Raw genomic sequence first — 16,604 nt, 5'->3', positions numbered from 1 at the left:
TCTGTTTGTGTTGTCTGCAAAATCCATCACCCCTTTCATCCTGTGCAGAACTGGGCTGGTGACACGCGTACGCCTCTACAGGTCACCGGTCTGGAACAGAGCGCTTCACAGTTAAATAGAAATACAAATGATTGCCCACAAGTCACACAATTCAATAGTTTTATTGTTGAAAAATAATGATCATCAGGTCTGTAGCTGTGGGTGGACTTTAGCTGTTTGAGTTCCTCTCTGTATGTACAGTGATTATTAGATTTTCTTCTGTTTCAGGTTAATTTAGAAGACATGTTAAATGCATTATATCAAAATTCAAAAGAGCTCAGTTTGGGCTCTACAGGTTCAACCGGGCCCCAGTTCAGTGGCAGTGAAGCCGAACTGCTCTGGCCACGCTCTCCATCCTTAAAACACACTAGTGTCCCCAGTCACTCAAACCATCTGTGAAGCCATCATGTAGAAACAAAAGGCTGGAGGATATCACAGTCACAACATCCTAAATCGTTCAAACACCTTCTTTCCTTGTGACCACAGTAAAAGCCTGTATGAAAGCTTTAAGTGCAGCTTAGCTTAGTAAACATCTGGGAAAAATGTAGGCAAAGATACGATTCTTCCAACATGACATAGATGCAGCATGAAGAGGGTGAGAAGTGATTCTGACTGAGAAGACCCTTAACTGAGCCAGTTATGTTCATTACAGGAAACCAGTTCAAAGCATCTTAGAGGTTTTAGACATTAAACTGAGCAGCTTTCTGCAGGATGTTAGATCAAATTCAATGTAGGAACATGACACCTGACAAAGAAAAATTGATTTGATACATTACATAACTAATGTGCAGTTTGCTCTGAAATGGTTGGACTGTTGTAATGTTCAACGCACAGAATGACGTGTAGTACCGTTTTCCTGTACGGGCTGAGCTGAGTCCAGGAATTACACTGCAACATTCTGAGGCAGGTGAGGTGGGCAGATCCAAACTCTCACTCTTCGCTGGCTCTGCGGAAACATCAGCTCCACTTTCCAAACATACAACACCCACATTTTGCATAACTGTTTTTAGTTTCTTACTTTAAATTATTCAAATGTTGAAGTCAGATAAGCTGGCGGTTGGAAACTGCTGAGTGTCGCTGCAGGAAGACACCAACTGGACTGACGCGTAGAACACCTGCCCACCTACACCCCAACTGAATGCTCCAGTAACACTGTGTAATGTTTGATGCTTTAATTTGGACTAAAGGGAGCTCAGATCACAGGCTGCCTGGAAGATGATATGTTAGTAATGATACAACAGGATACATACACCGAGATTCACAATAATAACAGAATGATCAGTAATCAATTTTAAAAATAAAGACAAACAGAAAACAAAGTGGACATAAAAAAACCTGTCAAACTTCTGTAAACATTCTTTAAAAGGCTCCTGAACCTTCACATTGATTAGTTCAAACATAACACATTGAATATATCTGATCTAAATCATAAAACATAAAATTTAAGTTAAATTACTCGTTTTCATACCGCCCATCAAATTCATACAGTATTAACCAGCTACATAAACTCAAGAGCCGTGTGCATGTTGTTAGTAAAAGTCGAGGAGTGTTTTGAGGCTTGTAGAGAGCGAAGAATGCGCCAGTAAATCTCAGAAGCAGATGCTTATCGGTGATGAAGTGAAAACAGGCCGCAGCTAAGAAACGTACAGACAGAACGACATTTCACTGGCTGTCCTCACACTGGAAAGTAGGTTCCAACGTATACAGAAACAAAAGTAGCACAAACTGAGATGATGACTGCGTTTACGCTACACGTCTGATGGAGTAAAAGCCGCACTGGAAACCGCTTTCAGTTTCTACTGTGCTTTAGCGGCGCATATTCATCAGCTCGGTCGATTCTGAGCTGTGGAATGAAAGCGGCTGTTGAAATGATGAATCATGGGAGCGGAAACCAGACGGCGTACAATCGGGGAGTCGCCTCCTCACGAGTGAACTCGTCAAACTCGGGATTCAAAAGCCTCAGCTTCACAAAAGGTACATTCGCAAAATCCGCAAACAATCCGAGAGCGTCACAAGACGACGAGAGAAAGCGCGAGGGGCGATGCCGGATAACGTGGGTTTAAATCATCCATCGCACACGTACACGCACGGGAGAGGAGGGAGTCATAGTCCAGTCTCCACAACCTGGCACCGGGCCAAAGAGCAGCATCCTTCAAATATCTGGTTCTTACCTACAATCTTAGATTAATGTTGACCGATCGCAACTCAAAGTGTCATGTAGCGTTGTGCTTGTGTCAAACCTTAAAAACGTACCCAAACCGCTTCTGTAGAGACGACAAAGGATGAGGGGGGGGTTCCAATTATTGCCCAGTTAGGAATCACTAGGTTAGAATCACTGACAATCACAAAAGAACGCGGGAGCAGTGGCGCTACAGTCGCACACAATGACATTTTGTTCGACGTTTTAAAACACCATGACATCTGCTGTATAAGAGGAGTGGTAACGAGGGGGGGGGGGGGGGTCACATCACATGATCAGGACCCACAGCAAAGAGCACAGGCTTCAGAACGAAGAGGGGACCTGAACCGAACACGTACAACTGGTAAAATAGCCACGATGTGTTTAAGGTCGACGCGAGGTCAAGAGGTCAAAAACACGGCTAGAGAACAGATGTGGATCAGGTCGACCGTGAGATGTAGACTACGTTAAATGTCAGGCAGCAAAACAGTGGTTGGAACTGAAGCATAAAGTTTAAAGGACGACGATCTGAAGACTAGTTTTACCTGATGCTCGCAACCCTGAGCTACTCTGAAGTTTCAGGTTCACTCTGTGTTTAACGGGACACTTGAGGTGACGTGGAACGGGCCAAATCAGAATCCACCTCAGGTGAAGTGAACCCCCGATGAACGAGTGAGACCCTCTCAGCCATTGAAGGGAGGATTTCAGCCATTCAAAGCGCAGTTCACAAATCCTCCTGTGATTCAATGGAGATGGTCCTCTGCTGCACTCACAGTATACGGTGTATCGTCCTAATGACTACGCTTAGTTACAGGTTTACTGTCAGGGAAGAGTCAGAGCTGGGCCCAGTGTCTTCATAAACTGATGAGTGCATATGCTGCTGATCACAGGGAAAACAGACGTCAGCCTCCACAACAGAGGCAGAAGCACTCACGTGGCAAAAGAATGGGTGAGATGAAGATGATGACGATGATGGTTGCGTTTCTTTCTTATTCACCCCTGTCTCCTGACAGGGATGAGACTCAGGGCCTCAGGCGGCGTCGCGGAGGATCTGCTCGAGCACCGTCAGCAGGTGCTTGAGGCCGTAGATGTAGCCGCTGTCGTGGCTCTCGCTGGGGAAGACGTGGGCGAAGTCAATCATCCTGACCTCCACCTCCGCCGTCAGCTCGCCGCCCCGGCCCTTCGGCTCCGCCTCCTCCCCGCCCGTGCCGCCGTCCGCCCTCTCTCCAGCGTCTTCCCGAGCTTCCAGTTGGGATTTGTTGCCGTTGCCGTTCGGCGGCTGCCACGACTCGCCTGTTCGTTTCCACGCGGAGTTGTCCTCCTCGCACGCCGCTGGGTTGTTGCCTCCGCAGACGGAGACAACCGTGGTCGCCGCGCCTTCGCCCGCGCCCCCGTTGCCATGGAGACGACCCTTGGCGCCCAGGTGATGCGTAGCTTTCCTGATGTTGGTGTAAATGCTGTAGTCCAGAGGCAGCGCCGCCTGAATGTTGTTGTTGTTGTACTCGGCCACTCCCTCTTCGTCGCCGCCTCCTTCCTGCCTCGCCTTCGCCTCGCCGCCCTCACGGACGCCGTCCACGCTCGACAACACGGCTGGGTTGATGGATGACAGCGGAGGCGAGGAGGAGGAGGAGCAGGGGAGGCCCTCGTAGACGAAGAGAAGGGAGCTGGCGTAGAAGGTGAGCTGGCGCTGAGATTCGAACCAGTGGAGGATCTGCTGAACCCTGCAGATGCTGGCGGACACCGCGTCCCTCCTCAGACGAACGCCGTTATGGAAGAATGTGGCCAGGCCTGAAAAAGAAAGCAGGAGAGGCGAGGAAGGGGGAGAAGAGGGGAGAGGTCTCAGTATCCTTCAGGATCAGAGTTCATGAAGAACAGCACATGGAAATGTACCGCTCAGAACCACCCCCAAACCTTTTATCTGCTTGAATTAATGAGGCCATGTTGCCGTTTGTCCATTTAGAAGTCCATGGGACGTAAAAGAATATGATTCATCAGACCTCAGTGTACTTTCACTTGGGAGTTCTAGAAAGGTCCCTCCCACGCTACATTGTGCAGTCAACACTTAGTTGACTGCCCAAGTCAGCACTTATAAATCAACGTACCATCTTTAATAGTGTCCTTAACAAGGCCTCTTCCGTAGTGTTGGTCATAGGAGTCAAAGCTGTCATTGCATTCCTTATACACCTGAAACAGAAGAGCATAGACTGCGTTAAGGGCGAGTGTGGGTCTGAACATCCCGCTATAAGCAGAAATTCTGTGAAGAGTTCCTAATATGCACATTACTGCCATCTAGTGGACAGGGATTAAACCAATGGACCACAGTACTGATATATTCTGTTCAGAATAAATAAATGAAAAATGACTACCATGTAAAGGTCATACCTAAAATATGAGTGTGGCAGGGCTTAGAGGACCACAGAGGCATGGTTTGGGGTCTAATGTTAAGGCGTTCTTTACATACATATTCATCAAAGTTGCATATTGTGCACTTTTGAGTTCGGCCACACTAAACTCATAAAAGGCAAAGAATAGAGCACAGAGTCCACATTCAGTTTACAATTACCAGGACACGCAGCCATAAAGCAGGTTATCCATCTGTCATTAACACCGAGGAGCCAGTGGGACGCGCTGGGGCCACGCCAGCCCACGTTTGCACAGGGACTTTCAGTCACAGCAGCAACGTTGGCAGCGATCGGGCTCTCGTAGGTGAATTATATCACTTGGTATTCTGCCATTTGTCATTTCTAATTAGAGGCTTGTTTAAGTTTAGTGGAGTAGACTGGATGAACACACAGGAGTAAAAAGTGAAGTTTATTCTCATGCCCGTTTGTCTCGTTGGTCTTTGTGTCTGTGTCAACTATTAACAAACCTGTCGCACACTAAGCGTTTGTGCAGCTCTCGGCAGGAAACCTGATGCTGATACCAAGCGACGGCTGCAACGTAAACTGATCGAAGCGATACAGGCTTTGCTACATGACCCTCTTCCTCTCCATCAGATAAGAAGCTCCTTTAATTTCAGGATGTAATAATCACGTACAGACATGATGGATGTGTGTTACATAACTGGAGACCAACAGCGTGAGAGCATCCTCATACCAGCTACAGGTACCAGACTGAGGACATTTAGCTGATGTAACACATTTTTATTCAACAAAATATATCTCTTTTTCATCACTATTGCACAACTACAGAAGTTTGTGCGTTGACCAAATATTTCCCACATCACAAAGGAAACGATGACTCATCTACATCCAGTTGTTCATCACAGTGTGTACTAAGGGTGTGCGCTATTTGGACACACCGTTTAATTACTGCAGTGCTGCTTCTGTGGACGTCAGCTTCAACGCCAGCGCAGGTTCCAAACGTATAATAGCTGACTAATATTGAGTTTTGAAGGTTTTTCTACAGACGGCAGGAGGGAAAGGGAGGATGGTTGAGATACACTGACTGCCCCATTGTTAAACCCTAAAGGCCGAGCTGACAGTGAACAAGGAAGCTGCAGCTGGAATGCTGACCCCCCCTCCCAAAACACACACACACACACACACACACACACACACACACACACACACACACACACACACACACACACACACACACACACACACACACACACACACACACACACACACACACACACACACACACACACATCATTCTCCGTCCAGCTGGAGGTGAACCCCTCACATATTTCTTCAGTTGTTTGGGAAATGTAAAAATGTGAAGTATCCACATCTTGAGTGCATAAACACACACACAAGCTGACGCAGACACTTAAGAAATCACAGATACCGTGCATGCAGAACTTTCGGCTGGACAGTTATTAAAAGTTTCTGACCTGCTTTGTTCTAGCTTTACACACAGTGGTATTAATCTCAGATGGGATGAAAGGCTTGTTTACATGCACAACACTAATGTACAGCCTCTACGGGCCATTTTCCACTCCAAAGTACAACAGTGTCAAACCTCAGGATAAATATTACACAAACCCCCTCCGTGGAGCTCTGAAATCGCTTCGCTCATTAAAGGCGCGCTCACCCTCATGCCGAGCACCAGGAAGCCGATCTCCTCCATCAGCGGGTACTTTCTTATCTGCTGTTCCCGTTTCTCGTGCGAGGCGAACGGGTCGTAGCTCCGCTGGCCCAGCTTCACGTCCATGATGCACGGCTTGTGAAAGCGGCGGGTCACGTCCTCCAGCTTCAGGTAGAGGTCTGGGGCAGAAACAACAGCGGTGATGGGGGGGGGGCAAGCGGCCCGACCCAGTTCACGCGTCGCCGACGTCGGCTGCAATAACAATTCACATGCTACACACACACAGGGTCCTACCACTGGGGCTGTCAGGGGGCGACCAGGTGCCGAAGTACTTTGGAAGGTGGTTGCGGAGTTCCAGCAGGCATGGATCACAGCAGTCCTCTGTGTACACCTAGCGCACACACACACACACACACACACAGGATAAACACAATATAGGTCAGCAGATCTTAAAACAGTGCAGTGGGTGCAGATTTTCAGACAGATCAGTAACGTCAGCCGCCCCCCGGGCCTGTACAGGATACTGGGTCAGAGTGTGATGTGTGTGTAGCTGGGATTAGGTCTGGTTGGTTTGGTCAGGACGATGCCGTGACTCACCCCTGTTTGTATGAGAGTTGCTGAGACTGACAGCGCCACTAACCTCTAAAGCAAACACTGAGGCTCCGGAGCCGCGGACGGACTCATGCACTCATGTGGATGGATATTTAGCTATGTTGTTTACACCTGCGTAAACGGGCGGACGGACTGCCCAAAGGGAAACTCATTTCTCCAGTTGGCTTATCCTGCAGAGGCTGGAGTTTATCTCCTGTTCAACCTGTCCCAGATCTTTTATCTGCATTTTCATATTAGGTACAGATACAGAGTTGTCAGACAATCTAATGTATAGAGACTACTTAGATTATGTGTTATGTGTTTATTGTTGAGCACACACATTTAAATGCCAGCAAACATGGTGTCTGGTCACATAGTTTTAAATCAGCTACCAAAACTGAAACTAACACAAAGTGCCTTTGGGTGAAAAAGGCGACAGCCGTGAGAGCGACACCGAAGGTCTGTAGAAAAGTGGTTCACTGAGTTCAGCTGCTTTTTTTTCCCAGCAGATCTATCACTTACATTTTTGCAGTTTCCAAAATTATTTGAATCTATTTCTATTTTAACGATTACTTGCTTGCAATGAGGTTATCTGTTTACATCGTGAATATCAGGATACGCTACCATGCTGTAAAACTGCAGCTCCCGTGGACCTCGTGGGGGAGGTTGAAGCTGCTTCAGGACGGTTCCATCTGGATGCTGGAAAATACCTGCAAAACACACACACACACACAAGCACACGGTTAGAAGAAGACAGTGGGGCCTTCAAGGACAGTACAGAGCGCAGGTCATTGCTGTTTCCAACCATTTGCATGTCGTTACTATTGTCTATCTTCTAATTATTTGTGTGACAATACAGCAAATAACAGACAGAGCTGCTGTATCACGACGTGCCTGCAAGTTCGGAGAATGAAAGCGAGTTGTGGGTGTGATTTTGAGATAAAGACATGAAGGAAAAAAAGTCGGTGCAGAAAAAGAAATCGTGTTGATGCTTCACAGCGGCGTCATCTCTAGACGTTCTCATCCATTCGCTCTATATTGTGAGTAAAAACAACTAAAGTGTCTGTGGGATTAGGAGACCTAGTCTGACAGTATCTGAGCAGGTCTTTCCAGCAGCTGCCAGCAGCCTTTCCAGTCTACCTTCTCTAAAACCAGTGAAACCAGTTAAATCCAAGCAGTAACCTGGTTCATGCTAATTCCATGTTGTCGCAGGTGATTTACTAGAGAAATACAGAGTATGCGAAACCTCTGTATACATGAAAAAAGCCCACAGCCCACAACGGAGGGGGTGGGGTGGCGATGAGCCTGAGGGTGGACATCTGTCCTGCCTCTGTAAGGTCATCATCTGCTTCGCTCTGCAGCCTTTCCTGTATTAGTCATTGTCAAAGCACATCAAATAAGAAGCTGAACTTACTAATCAGGCGCAAATGGTTAGAAATAGCTATTTAGTGAAAAAAACAGGCCTTAGTCAAAAAGGTTCATGAGGGATGAGATCAGATTTACATGCGAAGGTCCTCAGAGCTAAGTTTATGTTTGAATCACTAACACATATTGTTATCATGGCAACAGCAAAAGAGAAGCTGCTTATTAGACGGCTCCACAGGCATCAGAACTAGAACCCTGTTGCGTTCGTGGTTCCGTCTGCGAGCGAGGCAGGGGTGCACGCGTCACATGACCTGGGAGGGAGGGACGGGGATGAGACAGGTACAATACCGGCCTTCCTTCATCCGCGGTCAGCGCTTTGCGTCCTTCACATCTGCCTAATTCCACATTTAAACAAAAGGGAGCCTCTGGAAACAGTGGGAGGAGTCGGCTGGTTTTATTCTCGCACCGCCGCGATACAAGCGCGACAGGAATACAGGCCAGAGAGCTGTTGTGGAAACTGAAGGCGTCTGGTGGTGGAGCCTCGGTAACTCGACCATACACCCGTGTTTGACTTTTACACGTGCGCTGCCGGCGTTAATGATTGTTCAGCGCTCAGGCCCCGAGGAGGGGCCCAGATAAGGGCCGCGGCGCTGGGAGGGAATAGGAGGCGCTGGACGGCTTGGTTTGCTGCGCCAACGTGACGTGATCCTCGTTGAAGCCGCAGGTGGGGACGATCGCAACGTCGAGCTGATACGCAACCACGTGCTCGCTGACCCCGAACGCTGCCGTGTCAAATGAGCGCTGCCAGAACAGGGACCTGCAAGCCTTAAATGAATAACTGGCTAAACCTGCTTCTGCAGCAAGGACATCAAACACGTACTTCTGGTAGTTGTACAACGCATGATGTAGAATAATGTTCAGATGTTCACTACGTCTTTGTCTATATACACAATTTTAAACTAAGACATGCTAAAGATTTCTATTTTACATATCGAATTCACCTGAATTGAAATATTTTAGGTATGCATCAGGAAAAGACTGGGGCACCTTCGATAATGAACATGTTACATTCCTTTCCTGCTCGTCTCATTATGTCATTACTTCAGAACGACTTCCTTAACAGTTCACGTTACTAACGCTTACTAGCTGCAATCACGCAGTCCTCAGTTTCACGCCACACGTGAGCATCACCACGCTGAGCATTCGCTCGGACGGAACTAAACAAAGTGTGCTTGTGTGCGGTGCAGTACAACACAGTAAATGCGGCACGTCAGCCTTCTGCAAGAACGTGAATCAAGCGACACCGGTTTGTTGATCACAATCAGTGCGGTACGTGTCCACGTGGAAAGGTGTTCCTTTGCATGCAGTTGAAGAGGTCCAGCCTGGCTTCCACGGAGCTGAACGGCACTGAACAGGAAGACTCTGACATTGGTGGATGTTCTGGTTGTGTGGAGCGTCAGTGGGGAGAGCGTGAGACAGAAGATCTCCCCTTCATCATATTAGGTTGAAGGCTGGTGTAGATTAGCGGCGACAGTGTCACTGATGTTGAGAGTAAAAATATATTCTGTTCAAATCCCACATGTGCATAAAACCTAAACCTCTGATTTATAATCTCAAAAATTGTTGTTGTAAAATATATAACCTGGACTCATATTTAGAATCCTACAACAATTAATATGAAAACTAGAATAACACGCCTTCAGTTGAACTTGAACACTTCATACTGCTTCCTCACTCACATGAAGGCGTGAGGAGCCAGAGTTTATGGAGTTCAGCAGGTCAGAAGTGAAGCAAGTCGTTGGGGGAATAAAGAAATAAAAGAAATAAAACAAAAAAGCTGCCGTGTCCACTTTACTCACCCACTTTGTCCACCCCGTACTTGTGACCCGCCACTTGGTGCGACAGCGGGACGCAGCCGTTCAGATGCCCCTGGCCCTGGGGCCCCGCGGGCCGCTGGCAGCACGTGTCTTTGACCAGGGGCCCCAGGTTCACCCCCAGAGCCGAGGCGGGCGCCGAGCCGGGGGCCAGCTCCAGTCGACCGAGCGCGAGCGAGGACTCCATCATCACCCGGTGCCGCGTTGTTGACATTTGTCAAATTAAAAACACGATGACATGAATCAAAGTCTGTGTCCGTGGGGAAAAAACTAAAAAGGATAATAAAATTTGGACGTGGTTGTGTCGATTCACATGCTGCTATTACGTAAGCACGGAACACAGCCCCGCACGCGGACCCAGCAAACTGTTTGGGCGTGAGGTTGGGAAGCCTTCATAGAAGTGGTCCGGTCCAGACGAAACCGGCGCGGCCGCCTCGGTTCGCTCGACTGTTCTCGGCCTCCGACGGCAGGCGCGGTGACGGACAGCAACAGTGCGGTCGCTGTGTCCGGCGGCGAAGCTGCGCTCCACGGGCAACGCTGATTCAATGATTTTCATATCTTGAACGGCAGCATTAACACGTCCTAACCACATCCCACTTCCTACCAAGCGCGCCACCAGCACTGCCACACTCCACTTCCGCCCGCGGGTTACAAAATAAAACTATCGGGTGACTTTTCCACGCCGGGGCGCACCACAGTCATAATGAACACACGAGGCGCCTGTAATAACTATAAAACGTTTCTTGCACTTTGTCCGTCCTAATAACGCGTCTCTGTCCAGTTTATAACGTTCGAGCCCAATAGGCGCAATGTGGTTAGAAATGTAAACATCCGGTCCGGTCTGCTTTAACTTCAGCTGCCTTGACGCAGCCTCACTTCCTCAATAGAGAAATAAATACTGTTGTTCCCCTTGGTTGCGATTATACGACACGACTGCCAGTGGCGTCCGCTTCAGCTCAGCAAACGCACAAACGCACAGACGATCATTAGAGACGACGGACTCTCCTCAGTCCGCGTTATTAGCGGCGCTCAGCACAAACAGGCTGCCCGCGTCGCCACAGAATCCAACGGAGCGGAGCAACATCACAGCTGCAGCAGAAGCACGTTCGCTTGTGGGAGACGAGCGCAAACACGGTGCCGCGTCCCTCTGTAATCCATGGCATTAAACGAGGTCGCCGAAGTCTCCGTCGTCCAGATACATCCAGGTCAGTGTGGGCGTACGACACCCTGCCTAACGTACGGCGCCCAAAACATCCCACACGTTTACGACACTTGCCACTACTGTCGCAAAGCACCTCTTTTCACACTTACCCGGCGGCTGTGGTGATTTTTTAACTTGATAAAATATAACTGTGATCTTGTGTGTAAATTAATGGCAATCTCTTTCTATTCTATCTCTTCTCTTACTATTATTTAGTATTTGTCTTTTAAAATTAATGTCAATTTTAAGTGTTAAAAAATAGACTTTGTTCTAAATATACCTAACTCGTGCAATTATTTTTTAAATGTTTTTAATTTAATCAGACAATCAGCTGCTATTATAGCTGAGCGTTTAGGGCAGGCACAGGAAACCACTCCTAACCTGAGGCTACGTATGTATTACATAATCGAATGTTGTAAATATACTGTAATTCATGTGCATATGTAATAACGAAACTCTTGTACATTTTAGGCAAAATAAACTACAGCTCCAAAGTCATTTCCCCTCTGTCCTGTGTAAGATAATACTGTAGGTGTGTTTAAACATAAATCTCAAATCTCAAATCTGTTTACTCTGTAATTGCAGTGTTCAGGGTCACTGGTTAGTCTGTAAGTTTATACCCAACCCAGAGTTATCATCACTTGTCAACGCTGCTTCTGTCTCCTGCCACTCCCTCCGGCGTCTGATATCCTATTGAACCTCTCTCACTCCACCTCTGGGAATTCTATCTCTGTTCTAGGCACACGATTCACCTTTCACATCCACAGACGAACACCTGTTCTCCATTCCTCTGACCTGCTCTCCTCACCAGCCTATCTCTGGCATTCCTTTGCCCGATCACACAAATACTACAACTCTATGCATCTCTAGTAATAAATCCATAAAACTATAGTAAGTAATAGTAGGACATCCAGGCCCTTTAGTAGTTCAGTTGAAGATTTTGATTTTAATTACATCATTACTCTGAGAATGTTGATGTCTCTACCATTACTGCAGATGAGTCCATTTCCCTAATTGCACAGACAGTTAGACTTATCTGTCGGAAACTTTGTGTTATCACTGTAATTAGCCTAAAAGTGATGTAAACACAAAACTTTAGAACGGATGATGATTTGTTGCTTTGTTTACAGTAAAATCAGGGGCTGTTTGGTGTGTTCTCTTGGTCAGACCAACAAGTTTATGCTGCAGGCCTGCACATTACATAATGTACAAATGAACAGAAATGCAACATGTGATTTATCGCTGTACTTTATAAACGGAACACAGATGTGGAGCCCTGTGTTGTATTTTTTATATTATTTGACCTATTCATGATGCCTACATTTATGATAAATCTGTAAACCTGAGTGTCAATAGAAGTCCTTTATTTTGAAACATCGTAGTGAAACTATTAGGTAATGCTAGGTTCTTTACATGATGTAAATTCAGAATATCTCTCATGTACTTGAAAGTTTTTTGTCCCAGGCAGACATTGACTTTAACTTGTGGATTATAGGAAGGGTTCCTGTAGAATTTAGCATCTCCTTGACCTTTTACAAAACTGCAACAAGGGCTGGGTGCTGAGCTCCAGGTCCATCCAGTGCTGAATATCTGATCAGACGCTTCTCTGCTCAAAGTGCTAAGCATACAAGTATTTATATGAAATATGATGTACATCATCTGGACAGTGAAAAGCATTGGTGCATTTTAACAAAGAAATAAAAAGAAAATAATAATTAAATGATCATGTTTAGATTGCCTACTCATTCTTCTGTTATATCGCCACCTATGGGACGACAAGCAAAACTGCACTTAAAACACGCCACTGTTTATTTTAAGTCACAATCGTTTAGTTTTAAAATTCCTGTAGTGTAGTTTCAGTTGTTCGGACGTAGTTTTCCCACTGATTGGTAATAATTACTCTAAATGAGACAGATATGTGCACAATAGGTTGTAAACTTGTACAATGATTATTATTTGCAATCAAATCAGGAACATCTTAATGACTTTAAATAAGTTAGAAGCAAAGCTATACCGCAAATAGTATCAGTGCAAACCAGATTTATTTTTAACGTTTGTGCGGTCCTTGTTTCGCCTGATGTCAACATTTTGAACTACGTTTCCCATGATTCACAGTGAACGTGCAACCGTAAACAGAAGAAAGCGGAAACAAAAGAGGATTTATAGAAACATAAACACATCTCGATTTATCCAAGTACTCAGGGAGTAAAATACAGCCATTGATTTCGCCAGCAATAACACTGAACCTGAAAATAAAGAGCGTGTCGACGTGAGCTGAGGTGCTGCATCAGTCAACATGGCACTGAAAAGAATACAGAAGGTAAGTTTGACAAGCTAGCCTTGGTTGCCAGCTAGCAGGAGCTAACAGGTCCAGTAGATGCTAACGGTATCGTTGTTTGACAGAAAGAGTTTTTAACTCTGTCTCCGCCGCAAAGCAACTAATGTCGAGTTTCGTGATGCTTCAGGCAACGTGTTGTTTGCTGACATCTCCCACATCACGAACAAACACAACTTCAAAGTTCCAGCCAGGTCGCCAACACATCTCCAAGTCGCTAGGCTAAGTGACTGACTGTTGGCAGCTTCATGTGTCACTAATCAACCATGAGTCACAGTGTAAACGGGGAAATAGGAGCTATATGATCAGCGCGTGATCAATTAGCATGTGCGGCGTATTGTGAGTGCTTGATGGTAGCTATACATGCGTTATATGGGTATAGATTTAGAGAATCTCTCCTTCATGCAAGGAAATGAGCTGAGAGCAGAAGAAGGGCACTTTGGAAAAGTTTAGACCAAGAAATTCACCATATCACTAAGCAGTAGCCACTGATGCTGCTCAAGTCCTCACTCAGTAGTGTTTATAATGTTTGATTTACTAAAAATAATAATTAATATTTCTGTTACATTAGTTTGTGTTTTTGTTGGACAGGAGCTCCAAGACCTGCAGAGAGACCCTCCAGCACAGTGCTCTGCAGGACCAGTGGGGGACGATTGTCAGTACACACACACACACACACACACACACACACACACACACACACACACACACACACACACACTTTGGACTGTAGTCGGGACTATTATTGACTTTATGTTTATTGACACATTAAAGATTGAATTAATAACAAGAAACACAATACATGGTACTTACAATACATCTACTCACTGATTTGTGCAGGTTCAAATGATGAGATGACAGGTAGACATGCACCTATGTGCGCTAATCATAGGAATTAAAGCTGCCAAAGGGAACATGAAGCTCTAGTGGATTATGACTGAGTGAAGCTTCTGTGTTTTTCATTGTCTCCCCTTATTACTTACAGTGTTTCATTGGCAGGCCACCATAATGGGTCCAGTGAGTATCACCATCACCATCATCGTTTTTCCTTTTTAGAACAATGCCTCCTTACTGTGAACATAGACTTAAATTAATTTTAGCAAGTGGGAAACGTTTTACTAACAAAACTGCCTGGTTTGTCTTCAGGGTGACAGTCCGTACCAAGGAGGAGTATTTTTTCTCACAATCCACTTCCCTACTGATTACCCGTTCAAGCCACCAAAAGTAAGAAGAACTAGTCTGCTTCCAGATCTGTCCTGTCACCTCTTAAACTCTTAATTTTCCTATATTTCAAATCTTCTATTATCTTCTTTTAGATTTAATAAACAAGCTCTATACACCTATGCTAACATTGGTTACGGTTGTAAAATTTAAAACATACACACTCAAATGAATATATATAATATTCTAATAAAATGTGAGATTAAGACTTGAAACACAGTCTCAAGAACATGTGTTAAAGTGAAAGTGTGTCTGTTTTTTTACAGGTAGCGTTTACAACAAAGATTTATCACCCAAATATAAACAGCAACGGCAGTATCTGTTTGGACATTCTACGGTCACAGTGGTCTCCAGCACTAACAGTGTCTAAAGGTAAAGTCTTTTCTTTCAATCACTGCATACGTTTTACAACACAGCAACAGTTCCACTGTGCCTTTAGTTTCAGGACTCTATAGCGACCAGGTGTCCCACAGTGACCACACACGTTAACTTTACTCAAGACTGTGTGTCATTGCATTGTATAATTATCCCTATGTTAACTAATTCTGAATTCTCTTTCATTGCAGTTTTATTGTCTATATGTTCACTGCTTTGTGATCCAAACCCAGATGATCCCTTAGTTCCAGACATAGCACACATCTACAAGAATGACAAAGACAAGTGAGTACACACAGCCAATCGGGTGATGCTCCACTGTCCACTAGTGTCAGCATCAGGTCACACTACTTTGTTTACATTTAATTGTGTGCTCTTTCCTCCTCAGATACAATAAACTAGCAAAGGAATGGACCCAGAAATATGCCATGTGAAGACTCATCTAAAAGAAACTCGCTGAGAAGTTTTCTTTTCCCTTCCTTTTTTAAAGTCAGAACACACTGTAAATGATAGCATGGAATCATTTAATAATGTTAGGTAAAGTCCATAAACCTGTACTGTCATCAACAATATTATTATTAATCAGAGACCATAACATTCACAAATAATGCAGGGGATTTTTACTCTAGAGCAGATAAGAAAATTTGCCTGACTCCACGAAGCGTTAATTTGTCCATTAAACTTTGTCATGTTCTTTCATCAAGTACATTTTATTTATAAAACATTTATAACAAACTATGCCATTGGCTGTTTTTTAAATAAAACGTGGGAAATGTAGCATGTTAATCCCTGTATGTGTCATTCAGCAACAAACCTTGTACAGATGTTTGAAGAATTGTCATAGGCAGTAGAGGCCAATGCTAAGGGCGCCGTACATCCAGGGGGCGCCAGATATGAAGGAAGAAAAAAAGTTTAACTTCCACCAATGTTGCAAGATATGCGATAATTTTTGTATGTATACGATAGTTTGGGGTGTGTTCCATAAAGCGGGTTATGTGACATACCCAGGTAAGTTTGAGGGTATGTTAGTGATTAACCTCAGCTTTCGGTTCCAAAAACGGATTTAACTTTCAGGGTATGTTTGTAACCATAGCAACTTGGTCTGTGAATATAACCTGCTCCAGAGCAGGAAAACACACACACACACTTTCTATATTACGTTCGATTTCAGGGTTTCCAAACATTATTGGGTGCATCGATGGCACCCACATTCCTATAAAAGCTCCTTCAGTCAATGAGGGAGACTATGTTAGTAGGAAGTCATTTCGCAGTATCAATGTGCAGGTAACTATTATTTTCCTGTCCAGAATCTTTTGGTTCAAAAACCATTAAACTCATTAGTGTTTCTACTAACTAGGTAATATGTGATGCAACCCATCTCATCACTAATGT

General features: G+C 45.2%; 2 protein-coding genes across 3 annotated transcripts; one reads left to right on the top strand and one right to left on the bottom strand.

Annotated features, from left to right (window-relative positions):
• Positions 1-145: 145 nt before the first annotated feature.
• Positions 146-11,355, bottom strand: ipmkb (inositol polyphosphate multikinase b). Its single transcript, XM_029133362.3, has 6 exons — positions 10,066-11,355; positions 7,466-7,551; positions 6,545-6,641; positions 6,257-6,429; positions 4,321-4,402; positions 146-4,006 (listed from the first exon to the last, which is right to left on the bottom strand). Exons 1-6 carry the CDS (start codon positions 10,292-10,294, stop codon positions 3,249-3,251), a joined length of 1,425 nt encoding a protein of 474 aa, XP_028989195.1. The 5' UTR covers positions 10,295-11,355; the 3' UTR covers positions 146-3,248.
• Positions 11,356-13,390: 2,035 nt separating this feature from the next.
• On the top strand, positions 13,391-15,989 carry LOC114845841 (ubiquitin-conjugating enzyme E2 D4-like). Of its 2 annotated transcripts, XM_029134351.3 has the most exons (7): positions 13,391-13,601; positions 14,208-14,271; positions 14,602-14,633; positions 14,763-14,840; positions 15,104-15,209; positions 15,404-15,497; positions 15,601-15,989. In XM_029134351.3, the coding sequence occupies exons 1-7, from the start codon at positions 13,578-13,580 to the stop codon at positions 15,644-15,646; spliced, it is 444 nt and encodes a 147-aa protein (XP_028990184.1). In that variant the 5' UTR covers positions 13,391-13,577; the 3' UTR covers positions 15,647-15,989. The 2 variants fall into 2 exon arrangements, with proteins under 2 accessions (XP_028990184.1, XP_028990183.1); XM_029134350.3 differs by lacking the exon at positions 13,391-13,601 and having other exon boundaries at positions 14,142-14,271.
• Positions 15,990-16,604: the final 615 nt, after the last annotated feature.

This window comes from Betta splendens, chromosome 19 (genome assembly GCF_900634795.4).
Source record: "Betta splendens chromosome 19, fBetSpl5.4, whole genome shotgun sequence".
Classification (NCBI taxonomy): Eukaryota; Metazoa; Chordata; class Actinopteri; order Anabantiformes; family Osphronemidae; genus Betta; species Betta splendens.
Note: the sequence above shows the minus strand (reverse complement) of the source record. Positions and strands in the feature narration are given on the sequence as shown.

What these genes read in the sequence shown, in the direction of transcription:
- ipmkb (XM_029133362.3), bottom strand. Translation starts at nt 10,294, where the DNA reads ATGTCAACAACGCGGCACCGGGTGATGATGGAGTCCTCGCTCGCGCTC. An exon ending in TCCTGGTGCTCGGCATGAGG is followed by an intron (nt 4,403 to 6,256) that starts GTGAGCGCGCCT and finishes CTTCTGTTTCAG; the next exon opens with GTGTATAAGGAATGCAATGA. An exon ending in TAAGGACACTATTAAAGATG is followed by an intron (nt 4,007 to 4,320) that starts GTACGTTGATTT and finishes TTTCTTTTTCAG; the next exon opens with GCCTGGCCACATTCTTCCAT.
- LOC114845841 (XM_029134350.3), top strand. Translation starts at nt 14,142, where the DNA reads ATGTTTGATTTACTAAAAATAATAATTAATATTTCTGTTACATTAGTT. An exon ending in ACCCGTTCAAGCCACCAAAA is followed by an intron (nt 14,841 to 15,103) that starts GTAAGAAGAACT and finishes GTTTTTTTACAG; the next exon opens with GTAGCGTTTACAACAAAGAT. An exon ending in AGCACTAACAGTGTCTAAAG is followed by an intron (nt 15,210 to 15,403) that starts GTAAAGTCTTTT and finishes CTTTCATTGCAG; the next exon opens with TTTTATTGTCTATATGTTCA.